This window comes from Hyaena hyaena, unplaced genomic scaffold (assembly GCF_003009895.1).
Source record: "Hyaena hyaena isolate Hyena2069 unplaced genomic scaffold, ASM300989v1 scaffold_690, whole genome shotgun sequence".
Classification (NCBI taxonomy): domain Eukaryota; kingdom Metazoa; phylum Chordata; class Mammalia; order Carnivora; family Hyaenidae; genus Hyaena; species Hyaena hyaena.
The window spans coordinates 470,701-494,443 of NW_024081323.1; the positions used below are offsets into that span (position 1 = coordinate 470,701).

At 34.4% G+C, this 23,743-nt stretch overlaps 1 protein-coding gene across 1 annotated transcript in view; it reads right to left on the reverse strand.

Moving 5' to 3' along the window:
- MEOX2 (mesenchyme homeobox 2) overlaps nt 1–23,743 on the reverse strand; it is a 65,500-nt gene that overhangs the window by 14,971 nt on the left and 26,786 nt on the right. The window contains exon 2 of the mRNA XM_039217445.1: nt 1,279–1,451. Within this exon, the coding sequence (XP_039073376.1) occupies nt 1,279–1,451 (173 nt within the window). The remainder of the gene's footprint in view (nt 1–1,278; nt 1,452–23,743) is intronic.

Below are 23,743 nucleotides of genomic sequence, written 5' to 3' on the forward strand. Positions count from 1 at the left end.
CTAATAAATAAAACCACATAAAAGTATTTCTTTATATATTCCCACTATCCAGAAATATCCCACGAAAAGTTGAAGCATAGGAATTTAGCAGAAGGAAAACAGATGATTTAAGAAATTGGATAAAATAACTTGTTCTCCTAAGATTGTATTCATTTGTCCACACCCTGTTGGTATTTCTTTGGTTCCGATGGGATCCCTGGAGGAGGTGTACACAGTGAAAGAGGAAATGAGACTCTACTCCTAGGAGTGCCAATCATAACTGCACTATCCATAAAGTTGTTTGGATTTGCCTTTCAGGAATGTTTTTCTAAAGATTAGCAACTGTTGACCATCAGTAGGCTAGATTCTCCCAGGGCAAATCAAGATCCATAAAAAGAATGCACTGGCAGCACTACTGGAGCAAATAAAATCTAAGAAAGAACCCAAAATGTAATTAATTAAAAAGTATTTTTTAGGTTTTATCCCCTGGGGTAGAAAGATCATTAATAATTTCAGCATTTTCTGAGTTGGTGTCAGAATTTTTAGATTTTTTAGACCAATATAATTTTTTAAATACTTGGGAAATATTTACCAATAATCTACATGCCCTTGCTCTCATCATTTCCCAACCCCCATGAACTTAACTGGCACTACTGATGATTTCCGGACCTTAGAGTATAAATGGAAGTGACATGGGTCATTTCCAGGTGAAAACATTTAAAGGTCAATGCATGAACCTCCAACTCTTTCTTACCTCCTGTGGTTACTAAGGACACCACATGTCGAGATGCCAGAGAGTCAGACTGGGTCTGTGAGTGATTGTTTGTAATGCTGGACTTGTAAGTATGGCGAGTGAGCAAATAGTGAGCATTTTTGTTTTGTCATTGAGGTTTGGGGGTTAATGTGTTATGGTAACATAGCAAACCCTGTACTGAGCAGTAGAGGAAACTAACACGAGGTTTCCAGCTTTCTACTATAGCAAATAAGGAGATTTTAAAATTTAAGCAAACAAAATTGCTCACTATATGTTATTATTATATACAAGAGACAGTACTTTAAAAACAATTACAGAATAAAGAATGATTCCTTAAACTGGATAGATGTAGTTTTTCTTAAAACACTGCTATTTTATCCTTAATTTTGTCATTCTGCTGGGCCCAAACATCATCATGGAATACAGCACCTGTCTTCCATATGGTATTTAAGAACCACAAATCTAGTTATTTCAAAAACGGCAAGAGAAGATTGTTGATTCAACGCAATTAAAAATACCACAATCACATCAATGTCCAACTTTACCTGTCTTTCAGTGAGATCCAGATTCACTGCTATCTCATATCGCCTCAGTCTGGTCAGATAATTATGATGGGCAAATTCTGCTTCAAGTTCTCTGATTTGCTCTTTGGTAAAAGCTGTCCTTTCCTTCCTGGGTTTGCTATTGACTTCTGACTTATAGTTTCCTTCCTGGGAATCTGAAAAAAAAAAAAAAAGCATTCAATCACATCCTTCATACCAGAAGCATTTATTGAGTAACTAATTTTATCAGGTACTATGTTAGACATGGGAAAAATAGAGCAAAGATAGTTAAGACTAATCTCACAACAGGATAAGATACATTTCTTTTTTTCAATCTGCTCTCATGTGACTCACAACCTAATGTCCAAAATATGAACAAAAAATTTAACTGCTCTTAATATGCTATTATAATAAAAAGACCAATATATAAGATAAACCATTTCTAGAAAATAATTTTAGATATAAAATTGTGTCTAATAAGTTTAACATATATATAGTTGGGATCTAAGTATGATTAAATTTTTTAATTCCTAAAAGAAGTGTTGATTTAGTATATGAACACTTAAGCAATTGAAATTTTTAGCAACTGGGCCATAAGAGTCATTTCAAGTTCAGACAAAGCATACATATGAGTATGGTTTACTGACCTTCTAATTTCTATTTAAGTTCAGCTTCTTCAAGGACAATAGCATTGCTATTCTTTTATTTTGTATAATACATATTCCAATGTGGGGTCTATAAATAAAATTGTGTTCATATAATTCAAAATATAAAAAGTTTTTTGTTTTTTCATTATATATGAAATACACATAAGATGTACAACACCTAACCAAAGCTATCCAAACACCAAATCTTATAATGCCATGTAGAAATAATAATAATTTAGGGCATATTATTCCATCCTTTTTTCTAGGAGTTTAGACATAATTAAAATACGGTATTTCACTTATCCTTATCATATCCCTGAGATGTATGTTAGAATATATTCTTAATATACTGAATAACAGAATGTGTGCCTATAATGGAAAAAAATTAACATAAACCAATAACAGATCATTGTACCAGTTCTAGTAATTCATGTCGAATCTATCTTCAGGGAAATACCAACATAATCAAGGTAAAGTGGTGTGTTTGTGCTCTCTTAAAAATCACTTCAGTTCTCTATTTTTGAGCATACACACACAAATTGTGATGTCTTCATCAGGTGGAAGTACAACAAATTCTTCTTGAGCCCAAATGAGAGAATATAGGAAAATGATGGTTAATCAAAGATTACAAAGAGTGACATTTTATTTTTTAAATTGACAAAGGTAATATGGTATACTTTGGGAAAGATCCTTTTCGGCAACATTTGTTTCTTCATTCAATGATGCTTAAATATGCTAAGTAGTATATGCATATATATGTCTGTATTTAAATATGCTAAGTACTATATATATATAATTAGTATTTAGTGTGTGTGTATATATACATATATATATATATAGAGAGAGAGAGAGAGAGAGAGAGACACTAGTATATGCTCTTTTATGTGTTCTTTAATGTCTGGCTGCTAAGTCTAATGAAGTCAAGAGAGCCCTGCATAATGGCAATCCACTAGACAAGGTGTTCTAATGTAAAACAGTTTAGTTCTGACTCTTTCTAGAATCTTGTTTGGCTAGCTGCAAAGCTGTGTAGGTCCAGCAGTAGCAGCAGTTACACAAAGCCTGCATCAAAATTTTGGCACACTGGTCATTACTTGTCTTCTGAAGAATCAGAGTATGATTCACTGATGCGGTGGCACAGTCAGAAATTCCTCAGATTTCTAGGCTTATCACTTACCCCTGTGTTGACTGGCTCCCTACCTTGCTAGAGCAGGCAGGGCTTTATCCAAGGCAAAAGTGGTTTGTGATACGTCACATACAGGCTGTACTTTAGAGTAAGCCACTAGGATCATATATAAGTTGTATAATAAGTGGAACGAGTAGTCCATCATCCACTTTTTTTTTTTAAAGCCACAGATCTACCAACCTCTTCATCTTTGGAGCATTTAGCTCTTCTGTGTGAGCAAATCTTCTTGATGACTGAATTTTTTAAATTTAATTTCTCCATGTTTCATCCTGGCAGACTGGAAACTCAGTCACAGCCCAGAATATTCAGATAAGTCCCTCTCACAGGATCTATGTCCTCACATGAATTAAAACTTTTATTGCCAATTTGGATCTATACTCAGTCTGAAATCTGCAGTTAATTATTCTTTATATGGGGACAATACTCTTTTCCTTTCAGTAAAGCAACTCTGGAAACTGACAGCAAAGCCAGAACATTTTTTCTCATGAGCAGTTCAATTTGAATGATTCATGGTTAACACAGTCCCTTATATAAGCATGAATGAACAAATTCACAATGAGGAGAGCCTATCAATTTATATATATTTTTGAAATACTTTAACTTTTGTAGTATTCAAAAGTACTTAAAAACCAATACACACACACACACACACACACACACACACACACACACACAAATAAGCACACAAAACTTGGTCCAATGCTTATAAGAATGATCATTTGGAGTCAATCTATATACATGCCCATTCTAACTAGAAATATACAACAGGAGGTTTATACATTCAGTGACTGAATTTAAACAAAAGTCTGGCTATAATTCAAAATTTAAATCCAAAAGCAATTTATTGAATGCTTGAGTTCCAAACCAAAGTAGCTCCTAGCAAAATCCAGTGACTAAAACAATATGAACTGTGCATACTTAAATTTACCATAATCATACATGGATTAATTAAACTGTAACTAACATGATAAAGAGTGAGTGTGTGTTTCCTTAATTCATCACCTAAGAGAGAGGATGTCATTGTAATTGAGGCAGCACCAATGTCAATTAATTCTGTGGACAGTTTCATCTGTGTATCTGTGATTCTCTTGTGGTTTTCACCAGGTTTGCTCCCACGTTTTCTGTCTTATTGAAAACATGTTCCTTGGGACTACAATTCTGGACTTGTATTTACTATAATCTTTGATTAATTTTTTTGTTGCACTTCCTGAAGCCCATCATTGCTGACCCTGAGGCTTCTACTACCGTCACCTGACTAGCTTTTCTTTGGTGGAAAATGGGTGGAAGACTTGGACAAGGCTTTTGGCAAATTGCACAGCAGCTTCCATCTGTTTCCCAGCTGTTTCAACGGAGGCAAAACTCCCTCCGTTTTCTTCAACCTCCCATATCCAATGCCAAATGGTAGGTGTTGGCGGGGGGGGGGGGGATCTGGAAACTGCCTTACTTTCTTCTCTACAGCCACAAACAAAATGTCACCATCTGTACAGTATATTCCAATGTCAAATATTACAATTGTTGTTTCTCGTCTCAGATACTTTAATGCACATGTGGGTGCACTCTCACACTCCCTCGCTGCTTGGCGGAAATGTTGACTTATGTGTTCAGGTAGAGTTGGCAGTCCCGGTTCCCTAACCTTTTGCTCCCCGGGACTCTGCTAATGGAAGAAGTCTGCAATACTTCCGTGGAGGATAAAAATTGCCCTCCAAGGATCATTTCTGTCTAGAATTTAGAACTTCTCCACATGTGACTTTTTATTTCCCATAGTACAAGGGGATGCCAAAAGATAATAATGTTTTATTGAAGACAAGTAATGTAAGGGCTTGGTCTGTTCACTAGTGGCATAGAGTGCTTTTTAGCAAAAGAAATATTAAAGTATGATTGAGTATATTTTTTGGCTACCCTAGGTAAGCTTATTAACTTGTTTAAATGAAGAACATAATTTACCTGTGTCTGTAAAATATCAAAATGTAGAGGAATGTCTCCATAGCTTAGACTACAATGAATGTTTGTTTCATATTCTGAAGGAAGAATGAATACTAAGCCACAGCGCTTGCAACTTCTTGTATCAATGTTTTGTATTCTATTCAAAATGACAGATATTCTGTTATTATTAACAAAGCTGCACAAATAATTGGCATAGGAAGCTAATAATTATCTTTACATGGGCATAAGGACTGTGGATGGAGATGGGGAAATTTATAGAATAATCCTACTGATGCTAGTAATTTTCACATTTAAATGGGAAATAGACTTCCTTATGGGAAATTATCCACCTTGCTACTCCAGCTTCTTAATGAGTAAGAATTTCAGCCTTTCCAAATTTCTTTTTCCAGAGTAAACAACCTTCCTCAGGGGTTCTTAAATCTTCTTGCCGATCCACAATCTACTCTCCACATTTGAGAACCATAGTCTTAGTGAGCTTCTATTACTAATGAATGTGACTGTTATACACTGGGATGTTAAAAGAAAAACAGGATTGAAAACCATTATACTAAATCCACAATAGAAATTTGTACTGAAAACATCCACTATTTCTTGAGGCATTGATGTGAAAAACACACAGCTATAATAATTGCTTCTTTTTACTTATAAAGCAAACCCATTTTTCAAAGATAAAAAAAGGAATTTCCATTTTTTAGTTTAGTAAGAGCAATAGTAATAGTATAAGTTGTATTCAACATGCAAAAATCATCCTATGGGCTGGACCAGTGCTTGTCAACTGGTAGATGTACTTTTTCATCATCCCGCCTTCCTGCTCATTGTCTCTTTGAATATTGATGGGATTGTCTAATATGTTCTCAAGGATGAAGTCAGTTAGATAAATCTCAGTTTGTGTAGCCAACTATATGTTTTGAATAAATAATTTAGAGCATATCCTATTTATTTCTGTTAAAGGCATTTAGATTCTTACTTGGTGGGCTATATGGAAAGATTCACTGTATATAGCTAAAACTTTTATGCAATAGAATAGTTACTAGTATGTAATAGTGAATTTTATTTTACAGATTTGACTGTTTCCCAGTACACTTAAGCTTATGTTTTTTTTTTATTTTATTTTATTTTATTTTTTTTTTTACAAATAGTTTATTGTCAAATTAGTTTCTACATAACACTCAGTGCTCATCCCCAAAGTGCCCTCCTTCATGCCCATCCCCCCCTCCCCTCCACATCCATCAGTCCTCAGTTTTTGTCAGCATTCAAGAGTCTCTCATGGTTTGCCTCTCTCCCTTTCCCCCACCATTTCCGCCCTTCTTCTCCCCCTTGGTCCTCCGTCAAGTTCCTCCTAATCCTCCTATACGTGCAAACATATGGTATTTGTCCTTCTCTGCCTGACTTATTTCGCTCAGCATAACACCCTCAAGGTCCATCCATGTTGCTACACATGGCCAGATTTCATTGTTTCTCATTGCCATGTAGTATTCCATGGTATAGATAAACCACATCTTCTTGATCCATTCGTCTGTTGATGGACACTTAGGCTCTTTCCATGTTTTAGCTATTGTGGAGAGTGCTGCTATGAACATTGGGGTACATGTGCTCCTATGCCTCAGCATTTCTGTATCCCTTGGGTATGTTTATACAATTAATTCTTAAAAGGAGATTAATAAATATTAGCATACATTATTGTGTTAGTGTTTAGCAGTAGCTGCTAATGTCAGCAAATATTACAATGTTAACTTACTACACAATCATGCTATATGATGTAATGACAGAAAGGAGAAAAGAATGAAGATGTAAGATACTTTATAAAATCTATATATTCTTAGGTTACATTTTCAAAAGAGAGAGAGGGAGATTGAGAGAGAGAGAGACCTAATAATAGCACAAGATTCTTCCTAAATTGGTACCAATTTAATAATTTAGTGCAGATATGGACATGAATAATTTGAAATGCATATCTCATAATTTGCGTAAACAAAATATTCAGGTCACTAAAATCATCCACAAAATGTATGTAGGTGGTTCCACAAAGTTGGTAATGATCTTGCCTTGGCATTGCATTTCATTCCTAGAATAAACTGACAAATATAACAAAGTCCATCTCTTTGCTTCCTCTCTCCTCTATAATTTTGAGATAATGGCAGTTACAGGAATTTTAGCCAATTTAAAATAGTTTCCTAGTTTTCATTCTTTTTTATGGATGAGTAATGTTTCATTGTATATATAGCCCATATTTTTATGGGATATATCTTTATCCTATGCCTTTATTCTTCTATGGATGGCATTTGGGTTGCTTCCATATATTGGCTATTGTAAATAGTACTGCAATAAACACAGGGGTGCATAGGTCTTTTTAAACTGATGTTTTTATTTTCTTTGGGTAAGTACCCAATAGTGAGATTACTGGATCATATGGTCATTCTATTTTTAATTTTTTGAGGAAACTCCATACTATTTTGCAGCAATATGGATGGACCTAGATGGTATAATACTAAGTGAAATGAGTGAGAGAAAGAAAAATACTATATGATTTCACTCATATATGGAATATAAACACAAAACAAATTACAAAGATAAAAAGTCAAACAAACAAACAAAAAACAGACTGAACAAATTGGGCATTACCAGAGGGGCACTGGGTGGGGGGAAGGGGAAAGTGTAAAAGGGAGTAAGGGTACACTTATCCTGATGAACACAGAGGAATGTATGTAATTGTTAAATCATTATATTGTACACCTGAAACATATATATATATGTTTATGTGTTGTATGTTGACACTACTTGAATAAAAAATCATTAAAAAATAAAAGTTACCTATTTAAAAATTTTTTAATGTTTAATTATTATTAAGATAGAGAGACAGAGGAGAGAGAGAGAGAGAGAGAGAGAACGAACATGAGTGGGGGAGGGACACAGAGAGAGACACACATACAGAGAATCTGATGCAGCTCCAGGCTCTGAGCTGTCAACACGGAGCTTGATCAGGGCTCAAACCCACAAACTGTGAAATCATGAACTGAGCCAAAGTTGGACGCTTAACTGACTGAGCCACCCAGGCACCCCCAAAGTTACCTATTTAATAACAATTTCTTACTTTCTGTGCCCATCAATATAGGAATCCATTTTTACCTTACAGCCTCTTCTTAGTGGAGTTCCTTTGTTTTTAAATACTGACATGTTAACAATTGATTTTAATTTCATTAGCTTGCCCTACTTATTATTTATTTACTGTGTAGTTCTTTCTGATAGTAAGAAGATGTCAGTCTAATTGTTCTTCTGTGACATAACTATAAAATAAAATATACAAAGAACTAACAAGTTTTGATGAAATTAACATAATTAATATTATACAATTCTAAATACACTTAATAAAATAGTAATATTGTTTAAAGTTTAAAAGGAAGCCAAAGACACAAAAATGGGAATATAATGCAATTTACTGGAGTCGAATTTAGCAAAGCTGTAGTTCCCACTACCAAGTTCAAAGTATTTAACACAAAGACAAAACCAGCATATGTTTTCTTGGTAAATGTAAACTTCTTCAATCTTGCTACATGCTTCTAGGATTAGAAACTGGTTACAGATGCCCAGAATTGACTTTATGCCTCTTTTTATATGCCAGAGAAAAAACATAAACTACAGAAATATCATGGCCATCTGTCCAACAAAACAAGGCACACGTACATGTTTGAATTGTGCCTGCTAGCAAAGGACTTCACAACAATCGCCATTTGCACCTCCAGGGGAATCCCTAGTGAAGAGCTGCTGACATATAGCATTCCATTACATTTTCCTGATTATATTAATTTAAAAAATGCACACTTCCTCTGAGGTCTCATCAAATGATCTTTATTCCTGTCTTCCAGTGCTTAACTCATTCTGTCATTACATGGATCCTTTATTTCCTCAACTAATATAATATATATAAATGTTTGATGCATACTACTGCTCTCATTTATTCAGTAATTGAAGGCAAATATAAAGATAATCTGGGTGCTTGGATGGCTCAGTCAGTTAAGCATCAGATACTTGATTTTGGCTTGGGTCATGATCTCACGGTTCATTTGTTTGAGCCCCGCAATGGGCTCTGTGCTCGCAGTGCAGAGACTGCTTGGAATTCTCTCTCTCCCTCTCTCTCTATCCCCCTGCTCTGCTCATGCTCTGTCTCTCTCAAAACAAATAAATAAACTTTAAAAATTTTAAACAAATACACAAAGATAATCTTGGCATTCACATTTACATCCTAATACATGCAGACACAATAGACAAGGGCATTAAGAGGATGTACACCTCCATATGCACCTCCATCCCCCCCGTTTACCTTCCATTCAACAAAAATGTCAGGCAATGGCTTAGAGTTATATGGTGTTGAAGAATATAAAGGGGGAAAGTCTTTTCAGAAACTAGGGGCAATAAGTAACTTGGCAGTGCCAGAAGAATTGTGACACCTCTAATTTACAGCTGTCAACAGGGTAAAAAGTACTGAGATCTCTTGAGACTTCAGAAAACATCATACAGCGTTTGCAGTGAGGTACCAATTCTGCTAGTAGCTTGGTAAGTTCCTTGGGACATGTAGCTGGAGAGCTTCCAAAAAAGGTTTATTTGTACGTGTGCTTTGTTTTGTTTTGTTTTTATTCTGGAAGACAAGTCTACACCTTCTAATAGTGTGAAGGCTTGCATTTATGCCATGGTTCTAAGCACTTTTTTTTTTTTTTTTGTCAAGTCACCATAGTGACCCTAATATATTTTTAGAGCAGTAAGTCTTATAAATTGTTGAGCTTGTTTTTATCTTTATATTGCTTCTCTGAACTCTAGACTCCAGGTAATTTAAGATTAAGAAACGTGCTTTATTAATCTTCATATTCCCAGTACTAAGCATCTAATTCTGAAACTCTGCTGGATCTTTGATTTTCACAATTTGGCTGTGGATTATGATTCCAGTCATAGCACTAAGGGGTTTTGTTCTGTTGTAAGAATTTAAATCACCTTCAGCTTAAAAAGAGAGAAAGCATCAAAATAATATTGCTTCATATTAACTTCACAAAGCACTTACATATATCAATTAATAGCAGATGGAGATGAGAAATATCATTTTCATTTTATATCTATAATGATATCTCTAAATATGTTCAGGTAGAAAAGTACCAAATCAATGTCACTATTGTGAAATTTAAAGCTGAGGCTGAATGTTATACAAGTGAAGGAACAGACTTCACACAGACTATAGTTACCACCCTCAGCACTACTGATTGACATGTTGGACTGGATAATTCTTATTACATTTATATTCAGTGAAATACAAACATATTTAAGGTAAATGGATGGTGATGGCTGAAATGGGTACTGTAGGATACTTAGCAGCATTCAAGTCGTACTCAGGAAACTTCTATAGTAACCCTCAAGCCCATTTTAGCATTGTTCAATACTATATAGGACTCCCAGTTCAATTTAAAATCCAGATAAACAGGGGTACGTAGGTGGCTTGGTTGCTTACGTGTCCAACTCTTGATCTAGGTTCAGATCATGATCTTAAGGTTATAAGATCAAGCCTGCAACCAATGAGGCTGAGCTCTATGTTGGGTTCCTTGGGATCAGCTTGGGATTCTCTCTCTCCCTCTCTCTGCCCCTACCCTGCTCATGTTTTCTCTCTCTATTTCAAAATAAATAAACATTAAAAAACTTTAAAAAAAGATAAAAATTTTTTTGCCAGTCCCTAAGCTATACCTTTAGAAATGTTGAGTGTCAACAGATTTCAGAGGAGTATTAGGTTTTTATAATACATCAAAGCACACAAGAGCTACTACTAATTAAATTATTCTATTAAATATGTTTATTTAATTAATACACTTGGATTTAATTAATATTTATTGATTTAATATGCATGAATTTTAGAATTTGAATAAATTTTTTACAAATCATCTATTTGTAAACCTGCTTTATTTATACATGAGAAAAAATGAGACTCAGAGTGAGTGAAGGGTCATGGAAGGTCCCATTTCTAGGCCTCATGTGTCAGCTATAGAAATAGACATAAATACAGTTTCAGAATTCCCTAAATACCCTTTACATATTGCATGGCCTTTTCATAAGAACAAAGATTTGAGAAACACCACCATTTAACTGTGATACTAAATATGGCTATGAAAGCTAAAATCTACACAGAATCTTTATTACCCAAGATGTCAAGGCACAGATTTTAAGAGCATAGTCTCTGCCACTAATCTGCTTGTTCTATCAATAAACTTCCTTTTCTCTCATCTTTAACACAGAATTAAAGTGAAGGATATTAAATTAAGTAAATCAGTTGGCACAGTGTCTGCAGATTACAGACACTCAATAATCAGTTGCAAGGTCTAGCCATTCTGGGGTACTCTGCACCCCAGGACCTCAGTAATTAACAATGATAGACTGATAGAGTTAGGATTTAGAAAGTTGGGGGTTTTTTTAACTGTAGGAAAATTTTTTTGGAAAACAGAACTCAACCTAAAATCTAATAAGTTTAGAATTTACATAGTAACTAGCAAACTTCTATTTGACATTGAAAATTAATGAATCCACAAACCTATCTGTGTTACTTTTTATTAGTCTACAAATGAAATGAAGCTTAAAGTTTCATTATGATTTCCCAATGCAACTGTTGAGGTAACAGTTTATAAGGCTCCAAGGGATCAATGTATGAATTTCTGCTTTCTCTGAAAGTTTATTCAAAAATTTGTTAAAACTTAATCAAAACTGGCATATGCAATACATTAAAGTAGTGTGTGTGTGTGTGTGTGTGTGTGTGTGTGTGTGTATTTCGTCTTCTTTAAAGAATACTGACAACCATTTACATGGATTTAGGGAGATAGGAGTCATATTCTGCTTTGACGTTAAACCATACAAAAGATTTAGCAAACACTATTAAATGGGTTAGAAAATCAGGTAAGGGGGATTTACTAAACAAATAAACCCATTCTCTTAAAAACTGTTAACTTATTTATTTGCTTGGAAATATTGCCTACTAATAATTTTCCTCACATAGAAGGCCTGAGAAATAAATCACTAACTTAGTTTAATCTCAGAAATAATCATATTAGAAGATTAATAGAAAAAATATTACAAATTGATTTTGCTTTAATTTCACAGTAAAAAGGAAGATTAAAAATAATAAATAAAGGCTCCAGGGTGCTTGAGTTGGTCAAGCATCTGACCCTAGATTGTGACTCAAGTCATGATCCCAGAGTAGTGAGATCAAACCTTACATGGGGCTCCATGCTGGGTGCGGAGACTGCTTAAGATTCTCTCTCTCTCTCAAATAAATAAATAATATATAAAAGCAGTAAAATAAAAACAATAAAAAATCCCACCCAAATTGGTATTCTGGCCCATATAATAAGCAGCAGTTAGTTTACTTTTGATTGCTGTTGCTAGAGTTAAATACTTTGTGATCTATTTCTTTAGTGCAGCTGTACCAGAAGAAGGAAAACAGTCTTGGAGTGACTCATGTGCATTGAAGTCAATTTGTGATTATTTTTGTAAAGGGATTTTCCCAACAGGAAGAAGTGTAAGACTTTAGAACTTACATTTATGGAACACTCTTTAAATACCCTCTACAAATAGAATTCTGTTCACACTGACTAAGGAATATTTGCTTTATATTAAATAAACAAAACAAACAAACAATCAGGGCTCTGTGATTAAATCAACTACTTGTGATTTGATAGTCTACCCAAATAATACAATCTGATGTAAATATGTTTAAGCATATTATGAAAATGACAAACACATGCTGTACAGGTCATATCATTCTTTTTCTCATCATCATTGTTACTACTACTTATATATATTTTGAGTTGGGGAAAAACTGAAATGATATTTACTTAAAAAAAATATGAAGCATGAGATCTGAGTATGGAGATAAAATATAATAGAAAAGGATTTTTTAATTAAAATTTTAAAAATTTACATCCAAGTTAGTTAGCATTTAGTGCAACAGTGATTTCAAGATTGAAAAGGATTTTTGACCAGAAGATGTTAAGAAATTCCTGAGCTATGCTATTAAGAATATGTAAGCGAAGGTGGTTGGTGGCAGATACCAGTGAAGCCCGAATGGTTCCAAGAGGGTAAAAGATTATGAATAAAAGAGGAAAAAATGAGAGGTATGTGTCCAACTCTTGATTTCGGCTCAGGTCATATCTCATGGTTCGTGGGTTCGAGGCCCATGCTCGGCTCTGCACTGATGGCGTGGAATCTGCTTGGGATTTTTGTCACCCTCTCTGCCCTCCCACTCTTGCCATCCCTCTCTCTCTCTCCAAAAATAAATGAACATTTTAAAAAAGACAGAGAGAGGGTTGCCTGGGTGGCTCAGTCAGTTAAGCGTCCGACTTCAGCTCAGGTCATGATCTCATGGTTCATGGGTTCAAGCCCCGCCTCGGGCTCTGTGCTGACAGCTAGCTCAGAGCCTGGAGCCTGTTTCAGATTCTGTGTCTCCCTCTCTCTGACCCTCCCCTGCTCACGCTTTCTCACTCTCTCTCTCTCTCAGAAATAAATAAAACATTAAAATTTTTGTTTAAAAATAAATACAAAAGAGAGTAAAAGATGAGGTCTCCATTTAGTTTATAAATATTATTCTGAGAGATGGAGGAAGAGGTTAATGTCAGAGAGATTGATTCTTGAGTTTATTTCTTGAACAAAGAAAAGTGTGAATGATAACTGAGTCTGAAATCTGCCCGTCTATGGAAAAAGGGGTATTAGAAATTGACAATATTGACGGGGCGCCTGGGTGGCTTAGTCGGTTAAGCGTCCGACTTTCGCTTAGGTCATGATCTCGCGGTTCGTGGGTTCAAGCCCCGCGTCGGGCTCTGTGCTGACTGCCAGCTCAGAGCCTGGAGCCTGTTTCAGAGTCTGTGACTCCCTCTCTCTCTGACCCTCCCCTGCTCACGCTGTCTCTCTCTGTCTCCTAGAAATAAACAAAACATTAAAAAAAAATTACAAAAAAAAAAAGAAATTGACAATGTTGTTGAACTGTGAGGCTCAATAATAAAGTGTAATTTACATACCAATTTATGCTATAATCCATCTTTGAACCAGGTATCTACAGCCTATACTCTATGTGGAGAGTGGTGTGCTATATATATGTATGTGAATAACGTAACGTGTCATGTCCTATCAAATGAATCAGTCCAACATAGTACCAATCCTAAATTGGCTTACAATCAAGGTGAGACTAAAAGCTGAAGATAATTTCTAAAGGTAAATCCACAAATAATTATAAGTAACTATTTGGGGTATAACATCACAGAAGTTGTTTATTAACATTTAATGTTTGGTGGTATGTAACCAGTGTTTTGTCAGATCATTTTGTGGGAAATGCCTGAATAGTATCATTATTACTAAATTTCATGGGGTGGGGGGGACAATTTTTAAAAGATACACATATATATTTTTATATATTATGGATTCTAATCATCTACCCATGAAGCCTTCCTTCAATCCTACATATGATATGAAACATATGATATGAAAGAGCCTTGAGAATTGCTACAGAGGAAACCTCTAAGAGACATTTTTGAAAGACTTACATGCAATCATACATTTGACATAGAAACCTAAGAATTTAAATGCAATTATCTATGCATCCATAATATTTTACATCAAATTGAAGCATTCCATCAAAACTCATGATTAAATAAGTTTTTCACATGTCTTGGATCACAGACTATAGCTTTTGAAATGTTTCAAAAGCTTTTGAGCCTGCAATATTAAGCAGCATTTAGTATTCCACCACACTGTGGGAGGAAAAGGGTTAGAAGTATCAACAGTTTTGTTGTACTTAACACTTGAGAGTCAACTCCTGTGTTCTACAAAAGCATGTACAAGTTATCCTAAAATGTAATTTTCTAACACACAGACACACACACACACACACACACACACTCATGCACACACACACACAGCGTATCCTCTGCTTCTCTTGTAATAATTTTCAATCAGTGGAAAAAATCTTAACATATATTTTTTAAAATTTTGCATTGATTAAACAGAATTATTATTATAATTAAAACTGTATCAGTTTACAGCTTTATATATTGCTTAAAACTTCTACATATTTAGAAGGGAAGCATGACCAGGGGAAAAGCAGCAAGAGCTTTAATCCAGCCAACTAGAGTTGGAAATCCACTGTTGCTACTTACTAACTGTGTGGTCTTCTGAGCCTGTCTTCTGAAATTCAGATTCTCCATTTACAGAACCCACATGGGATTGTTGTAAAGAGGAAAACTAGGAAATTTAAAGTGTGTATATCTAAGATGTGGTACCAATTCAATAATATACACCTATTTTTAATAATATTATTAAACTAAAGGTGTATCATGAATCAGACTTAATTAACTGAAATTTTTACTAAATCACATTTATTACTCTTTTAATTTTATTTGAATCACTTAAGTGTCATTTCACACCTAGCCTTTACTGAAATACACCTTGATGTGTTTTTAAAAATGAAGTTGATTTTAAAAAGGAGGTGCCGATATTTTTTTTAGCTCTTTCTACCAATACGTATTTTAAAACACCCAGCTGTGCTCATAATTTCTTTGGCCAATCAGCAAGGTTTAATTATGTTTCCTATAAAAAAATAAATGGGTTATGCAAGTCTGTATGATTTTATATCTTTCATATTTTCTTTTTACAGGTTTGTTACTAAAAACTGGAGTCAAAATTAAAGTACATTTTTTTGTTCTGAGCATAATTGAATGTCACTATCTTTTATTTCCAAAGTAAACCAAATAAAAAAAATGTATGTTTGTATGTGTGTAAGGGTATATGGATATATATTTATACTCTAAACATCTAAAATCTTTATTTTAGGGGCGCGTGGGTGCTTCAGTTGGTTAAGCGTCGACTTCGGCTCAGGTCATGATCTCTCGGTTAGTGGTTCGAGCCACCTGTGGTGACTGTGCTGACTGCCAGCTCAGAGCCTGGAGCCTGTTTCAGATTCTGTATCTCCCTCTCTCTCTGGCCCTCCCTGCTCATGCTGTCTCTCTCCCATTCTCAGAAAAAAATAAACATTAAAAAAATATTTCATTTTATGTAGTCAACATTGGTCACAAATGCAAGAAGTCAAATTCATACAAATTTCTGGTATATATATGTAAAACATTTGTAGATTTTTAAATATTTTATCACTTGTGGAATATTTCAGTCCTCTTTTTGAATTATTTAGAATGAATCATACCCAATTTTGTACTGGTAGAAAGTGAAAAAAGTCAGGTTTGTACAAATTGCCACTTTCCATGATATAAATACTCTTACTCTGTCAACTTCACCTCAAGTTTCCTGAAACTTTAACAATTGATCCCTGAAAGTCCCTACTAAAGTAATTCCCACTATCAAGGCCCCAGCACAACAGAAACACTTTACTATTGCACAAACTAAATTCTGGTATTCAGGAACAATCATAAAATCATGAAGAGCAATGTCTACAGTAATAAAGTGTTAGAAAAGATTGATAAGGCTAAAAGCATATATTTAGTTAATTTGGAATTGACCTCAATGATGAGACAATAGTATTTAAAGCAGTATTCTAAAGTTCATCTTTAAAATTGACATCAATTTTCTATGATTCATTAATAACCATTATTGCTGTGTTGATCTGATAATCAATTCACTGTAAATCACAGATGTTATGCTGATGTTATTGTGGGAAAAAAAAAGCTAGGAGTATCTTAAATAAGTGCAAAAAGATTTCTTTTTAACCTTATGTAAAACATAGTAAACCATCACAAATCATAGATTATTGGGGTATCCAGCAATAATCAACACATCTAAGTGATTTGTTGTTTAAATGAAATAATAATTGTGCCAAACCTAAAGCATAATATAAAATACATCATGGAAAAGAATCACCCTTCACTTATCCAAATACTGGAAACTAAAAGTATAGACATAGTCTCTTACCAGTGAAAACTCCTAACTTCCCACAACTGCAATAATATTTTTCTTTTAAGATGGAAATTAGAATTATTTTCTCTCAAAAATATTTCTACATTGAAAGTACTTCAGGAACTTATAACTTAAAACAAAGGAAAATGTAAAAAATTGTCTGGAAAAAGACAATAGAGTACCTGAACTTTCGGGACCTTCAGCAAAGAAAGAAAGCATTTCTCTAATGGTCTCTGGACTATCATGCTATTTTAAGTACTATATAACATAATTAAAATATACAAAGCACTTGGTGGCTAGAAAGAAGTTGGCCTACAAATGGTAAACAGAAGGAAAATTACATGGAAACATATATAACATTCTGGGAAGTGTGTATAAGTGTTTTTGAGTCACATGCATTTACATGTGTGCATATGTGTATGTACACATGGCAGTACTGGGGGGGGGTTCTAGTTTTAAGCTTACATTTAATTACAACATCAGGGAATCTTATATAATGGCCACTTACTATGAAATATTGGAAATTAAAAAGAATGTGGTTATAATTAAGCCCCATGTTTTTAGCCCCACAATAAATGTTAATTAATCTACACTAAAACACTTAAGTTTTGTGGCACTAGCTATGGAAATGCAAATGCAAACAGCAGTCTTGGCATAAAACCTCAGTGCTCATTCTTATTCATTTACTCAACAGTTATAATTCCTTATTCTCAGTTTTTGTGCCAGCCTCGTAGATTTCTTAAATGGATAAGTGAGATAATACACTTAAAAGTACTTTAAAAACTTCCCCATAAAAAAAGGATTTTACTGTAGACAGTTTCTAAAGCATTTTGAGATCCATTTTCACAACATAATTGCATCTTTTTTCTCCCCAGACTTCTGATAAAGTGATACTGGCTTTCTATGAACTATCTCAGAAACCTATACATTTACTTCTTTCTACTCTGGAATACACAACTTCTCAACTGAAGAAGAAGCTATCTTTGTAACACAGAAAATGTCTTAAACTTGAGTTTGATAAAGTATATCAAACTCAGTAAAATCCATGCTATTAAAGATCTGTGCTACTAGGAATACTGTATTTAAGTGATTATGTTTTAAATGCTTATTATAGGTCTCTATCACATACTTAGTTGTCTATAAAGCAATGTCTTATTAAAAGTATTCTGTGGAACATGAGGTTTACATAATGGAAGGAGAAAGCTCTATAATTCATAATTGTATATAATCACCAATTTGAGAGGAGCTCTAGTAGTGTCCACTTAAATAAGTCACACTGACCTAAAATTAAAATCCAAAGTATGAAAGAATAATGAGTTAGTGAATCTATGTTAAACTTTCCACTCTAAGATAATAATTGATTTAAATACATGTTTTCTCTTTATTGCTAGCTCATTATCATCAAGGCACTATACAGAATGCTGTTCATATGTCGAAAAGTATTTGCCACACTAAATGAAATTTAGCCACATATTTTATGTTTATATACATGTGGATATGTATGAAGGAACAAATACAACAAATACATTTGTTATATGTTAAATCATTATTAAACCTTATACTTCATCTAATGTTCATAAATAAGACTCAAATATTAGAAAAATTTCTTAATTTATGTATTTCAATAGTGTATGAGAATAAAGTTTTTAATAACATAGCTGAAGACTTTTCTGATTGTGATTATGCTCTAGAAGCATCAAATGAGGATTCTGTTTAGAAAAAGAAATCATCGTGCAATTCCCACAAACCTATAATACTTAAGCATGCATAAAATGAGTGTTGGAAGTACACTGTCAATGCTCATTTTTACTGATAATCCAGGTTTGCCTCATGAAGTCACCATAACATTATTTCAGTGAGGTCTCTGTGCTTTCCACATTAAAATGGTAAGGCATTTCCAGACATATGGCTCAAAGATATGTTTTAGTAAATGCTGTAGCTAAGTTCAACAAGCACCAAGATTCTGCTTGTTATGCAAAAGTCTACTTTGATGGTTTGATTTCTTTGTCTTCTCATATTACACCATTTCCTTCCCTTAGTAATTGTATGCATTAACATAGTAAAATCTCAAGGATCATGATCTAGGTTCTAAAATGTAAAGACAGGAAGCTCAATTTTATGGAACATGAAACTAAAGCTGCTGTGAACAGTTATGATATACTAGTCTCAATTCTACAAAATGGAAACTTTATAATTGTTTATAATAGCCAACAACAACAAATCACAAAAAGTGTATTATGGTACTTTGTATAAAATTGCTGAAACAAAATTTCTCATTTTAAAAGATAATAATTTAATAAAACAATAAAATTTTTAGAAGTTAATGAACTTCATTTTTTCTAGGATTACCATGTATGCATTAGCTCATCTTCTTATAAAGATGTAACTTCTAATTCTAGTTTACTTTTAAACTCCTCCATCTACAAACCCTGTTTTGGAGAGCTCATACAACAAACTCAAATAATGGAAACATAATAATCTGAAAAGAATTTGTATTATTCACTCATTGAAGTGGGAAAATCTGGCCTTCAAAACCCTAAATATTAACATGTTGACCCATCATGCCAGTGATATTCCCACAGCATTCAAATTCATCCTTACGGCATGTGTTTTTGAAATTAAATTAATACATATTGGAAAACAAATATCAAGACTAAGCAAGCTTTGTCTTTTTTTGTATTTAAAAAGACTCTAAGATGTAGTATAGTATTGGCTTCTTTGAATTATTATTATCAGTCATATGGATAATATATGTTTACAGATAAAGTATGGCTACTTTAAAAGATAAGCCATGATAATGGCTTCATTAGCATTATTTCATTGAATAACAAGGCAATTTTGAACCATATACTCATTTTATATAGGAGAACACTTTCTTTTTCTTGAAAAATGTAGCAACACATAAAAGAATAATTTTATGCTGTTGTGGATGAGGAATAAAAACAGGAAAGCAGGGATCACATCATGCAGTAAATAAATGACAGATTTCACTTGGAAGTTTCAAGATGGCTCTCTTTTTGGAAGCTGTATAATCATTGCTGGGATATAGAGGAAAGGATAGCAGGCCAGAGATGGGGATCTGGGTCCTTTATTGTTACCATTAAAGTCTTACATAAAACTGTCTCCACATTCCATAAAAATGCCATGGTGCTTCAGGAAAAATATAGACCTGAGACAATAGTTTATTTTGGCTGGAACTAAAGTTCCAGAACTGAAGAGTTACTGCCAAGAAATAGGAACCAGCTTTGAGAAGATTTAACTGACCTAGGATGCAGCGAAAGTGCTGCAGCATTAATACCCTAGTGCTTCAAGATCTGAATCAAGGGTCCTTTGTTAAGAACCCTGCAACATAATTAATCATCCAGAGGAAGTAAAGAGCTTTGAGGTTGGAGTCTAGTTACCCAGGGAATTCCCTTTTCCTCTGGCACCCACTTGCCAGTACAACTATAAAATAGGAGCAGAAATGTCTCACTCTGTAAATGATTAATACAGCTGATTTACATGAAATTAAGTTGTTCACTAGCTAAGCCACAGTTGACCTGCTTTTCAGAGAGGCCCTCCCACAACTCCCTGAAAAACCAAACCAACTCACCACCTCTGGGCTGCCCCATCTCTGCTCCCCTTACTCTTCCCTCTCAAAATGGGGAATTTTCCAAGAGCTGTGCTTCCATAAAGAATTTCCATAACTAAAAGTTCACAACTTTCAAGGTGTCAATTGCCTTATGAATTCCACTCAACAAATATATAGAGAATATGTATAAACAAATTGGTAAGTAATTTATCACGTAACTTCATTAAGGAGCTTATAAAAAGTGTGTGTGTGTGTGTGTGTTTGGTGAAAATGTCAGAAAAAGATTTTTTTTATTCAAAAATAGCTCAAAACATTAAAACTTCATGCCAGAAGGGAGACACAAACACCTATGGATAATCAAAGAGGGGGAGAAAAATCACATGAAATTGAGGAATCTTGAAAAGTTTCATGAACAGATTACACTTATGGTGGTTTTGAAAGAAAAGGTAGAACTTCTATAATAGGAGATAGCAGCTTTCCATGTGACTGGGAAAATAGGAACAAAACCTAAGGTGAGAGACTGAGTGATGGGTGCTCAGTGAGTGCCTGGGGTACAAAGTACAGATGGGAGATATGGGAAAGATAGGCTGAAGCCATGTGGTACCTTAAATGACAGGCTGAGGGAATTATTATGTTTTTAAGCAGAAAAAAATATGTTCTGGCACAGTGATAAGGAAGAGATAGATCAGGGCAGATCAGAATACTGTTGCAGACAGATGATCTGGAGCTCAGGGCAGAGCCGAGTTCAGGAAAAACCTTGATGTCCCATGGAAAAGTCAAACAGAAGACTTCAAATGTAGACAACACTATAGAGAGATTAAAGGGTGGAATGGATCTGTATGTTTTGCAAAACAATTCATCCTAACCTCTCAAAGTCTGTAACCAGATAAGCCTACAGCTATGGATCAAAGGTTTTGAAAATCTACAAGGAAGAAGGGGTGGAGGGCCCTCACCAGCCTTACTCCTCTAACTGCCCATTGGACATTCTCACATAGTTGTCCCGCCAGTCCCTAGAAGGTAACCAATTTTGAGTTAAATTCTCCCCCAAAACTAAACTAGCTTCTTTTTCCAACCTGTAATCCTTGACAAATTTTGATTCTTTCCACTTTTCTCCACCCCCCACAACCTGTTAGTCACAATGCTCTGTGTAATTTTCCTTTAAGATGGGAAACAACATCTGAATCAGTTTCAGCCTCTTGTGCTAAGATGACAATAATCGCTTAGCCCAATCCACACTTGTTTGCCTGCTTTCTAGGTAAGTCAGAATTTGCTTTTATTTTGCCTTTTACAAGTAAGTTCCTACTGTATCAAGGAATGTATATCATATGTCAAAATGATGCTGGTCTCATCACTGTTATCTCAAGAATACCTCAAACTAATTCCATCTCCTGCAAATGCAATTATTTATAAAATGTACACGGGAGTGCTTGCTGTGTGCCGTAACTGTGCAGGGTACTGAGGGGACACAAAGAGGAGTAAGAAAATATTCTTGCTCATAAGACATTCACAGTGTTGAAGTGGGAGAGGGAGCAGGAGACAAGGAAAGGGAGAGAAAGGAAATGGCGAAAAAAGAGAGAAGGAGGAGGAGGAAGAGAAAAGGGGAAAGAGGAGGAGAAGGAAGAGATAGAGACACAAAAAACATGGATTCCAATTATTCTTTTCTTTGTACTTTTCTGTACTTTGAAATTTTGAAACATAAAATCAAATTGACTAAAAAAAATAAAATAAGACCATATAATGAAGAAGATGCTAATAGAACAGAGGGATTTCCACTGTGGTTTGAGTAGAGAACAGAAGCACTCACTCTGCCTGATTTTAGCTAAGAAGAAATCCCAGAGAAGGCGAATGTAAGCCAGAATTTAGACATGGCAAAGAGTTCTCCTATAAGAACTCTCCTATAAGAAACTGCATTAAGATCAGAGTGAAGAGAGGACTTGATAGAGCACCTGGGATATACTCAGAAAATAATGTACTCAAAGTGCTAGAACATGGGGAAAGAGGGAAGAAGAGGCTAGGGAAAGCCTATGAGAACATTTGATTTCCAATGTTGACTGTTTTCTCTTGATAATAGGAAGCCACTGATGGTTTTAAAACAGGGGGTAAAAGATTGATAATTTAATGTTTAATTTTATTATCTATAAATAAACTATGACATATTCCCTCTCTACTCCTATGAAAATCTTCATGTTATTATCCAGGGTAACGGCAAGGATCATTTAATATATCATCATCAGTAACACTGTACAGTAGGCACTGAACCAAAACCAACCAACTAATTCTAGCATAATCTTGATAGTCAAAGATAATAGGCTACTGTCTCTGGTAAAGTTCCAATGCAGTATCATTTCTAATCACTAAAAAAAAAGGAATTCTTGAAGAACATAATAATTCTACAATGTTCTTAATGTTGGCATAATAATAATAATAATAATAATAATAGCAGCTAATCCCTAAGTAATGCTTATTATGTGCCAGGCTCTATTCTAAGCACCTGCATTTAATGACTCAAGTAATCTTTCATTTCAAGAATGAGGAAACTAAGATAGAGAGATATTCGGTAACACACGCAAGGTCATATGGTCAACAGGGAACAGGGCTAGGCTTTAATCCTTAGGAGTCTTCAAAATCTGTGCTCTTAATCATTGCACAAGACAATCTTGCCCAAGTACTCCATTTTTAATCCATATCAAAAGACACCCAATGGAAAGAAATGCAAAATAAGGAGGAAAGACCATTATGAGTAGCATTTAATGGCTTGTACCTTCCCAATCTAAAAACTTTAAAGCCATTCATGATATCAAAATTCTCAAGGTCTTTAATTACACAGGTAACTATATCATTAATAGACTTACATGATTACTTGGTAATTTTGCTTTCCCAACATTAAACAGCTGGACATTAGCAAGTATATCTTGGGAAGAAGGAATAATATAAAACCCACCCAATGATTAACACATCTTCTCAGCCCTAGATTCTACCAACAAGGGATCTAAACAGCTTGCAAAATACCATCCTAAATACTATGACATTACTATTATATATAATGATAGGAGATTAGGTGTCAAATGCTTTGAACCTATGGGCATCTCAGCAAAAAATTAATTTTCTTTTGACTTTTCTGAAAATTTGATTTCAAGTGCAGTTATTTTTTTCATTATTATTCTGCTTAGAAAAAACTATGTTAGGTGAACTAGCTGTGAATAAAAT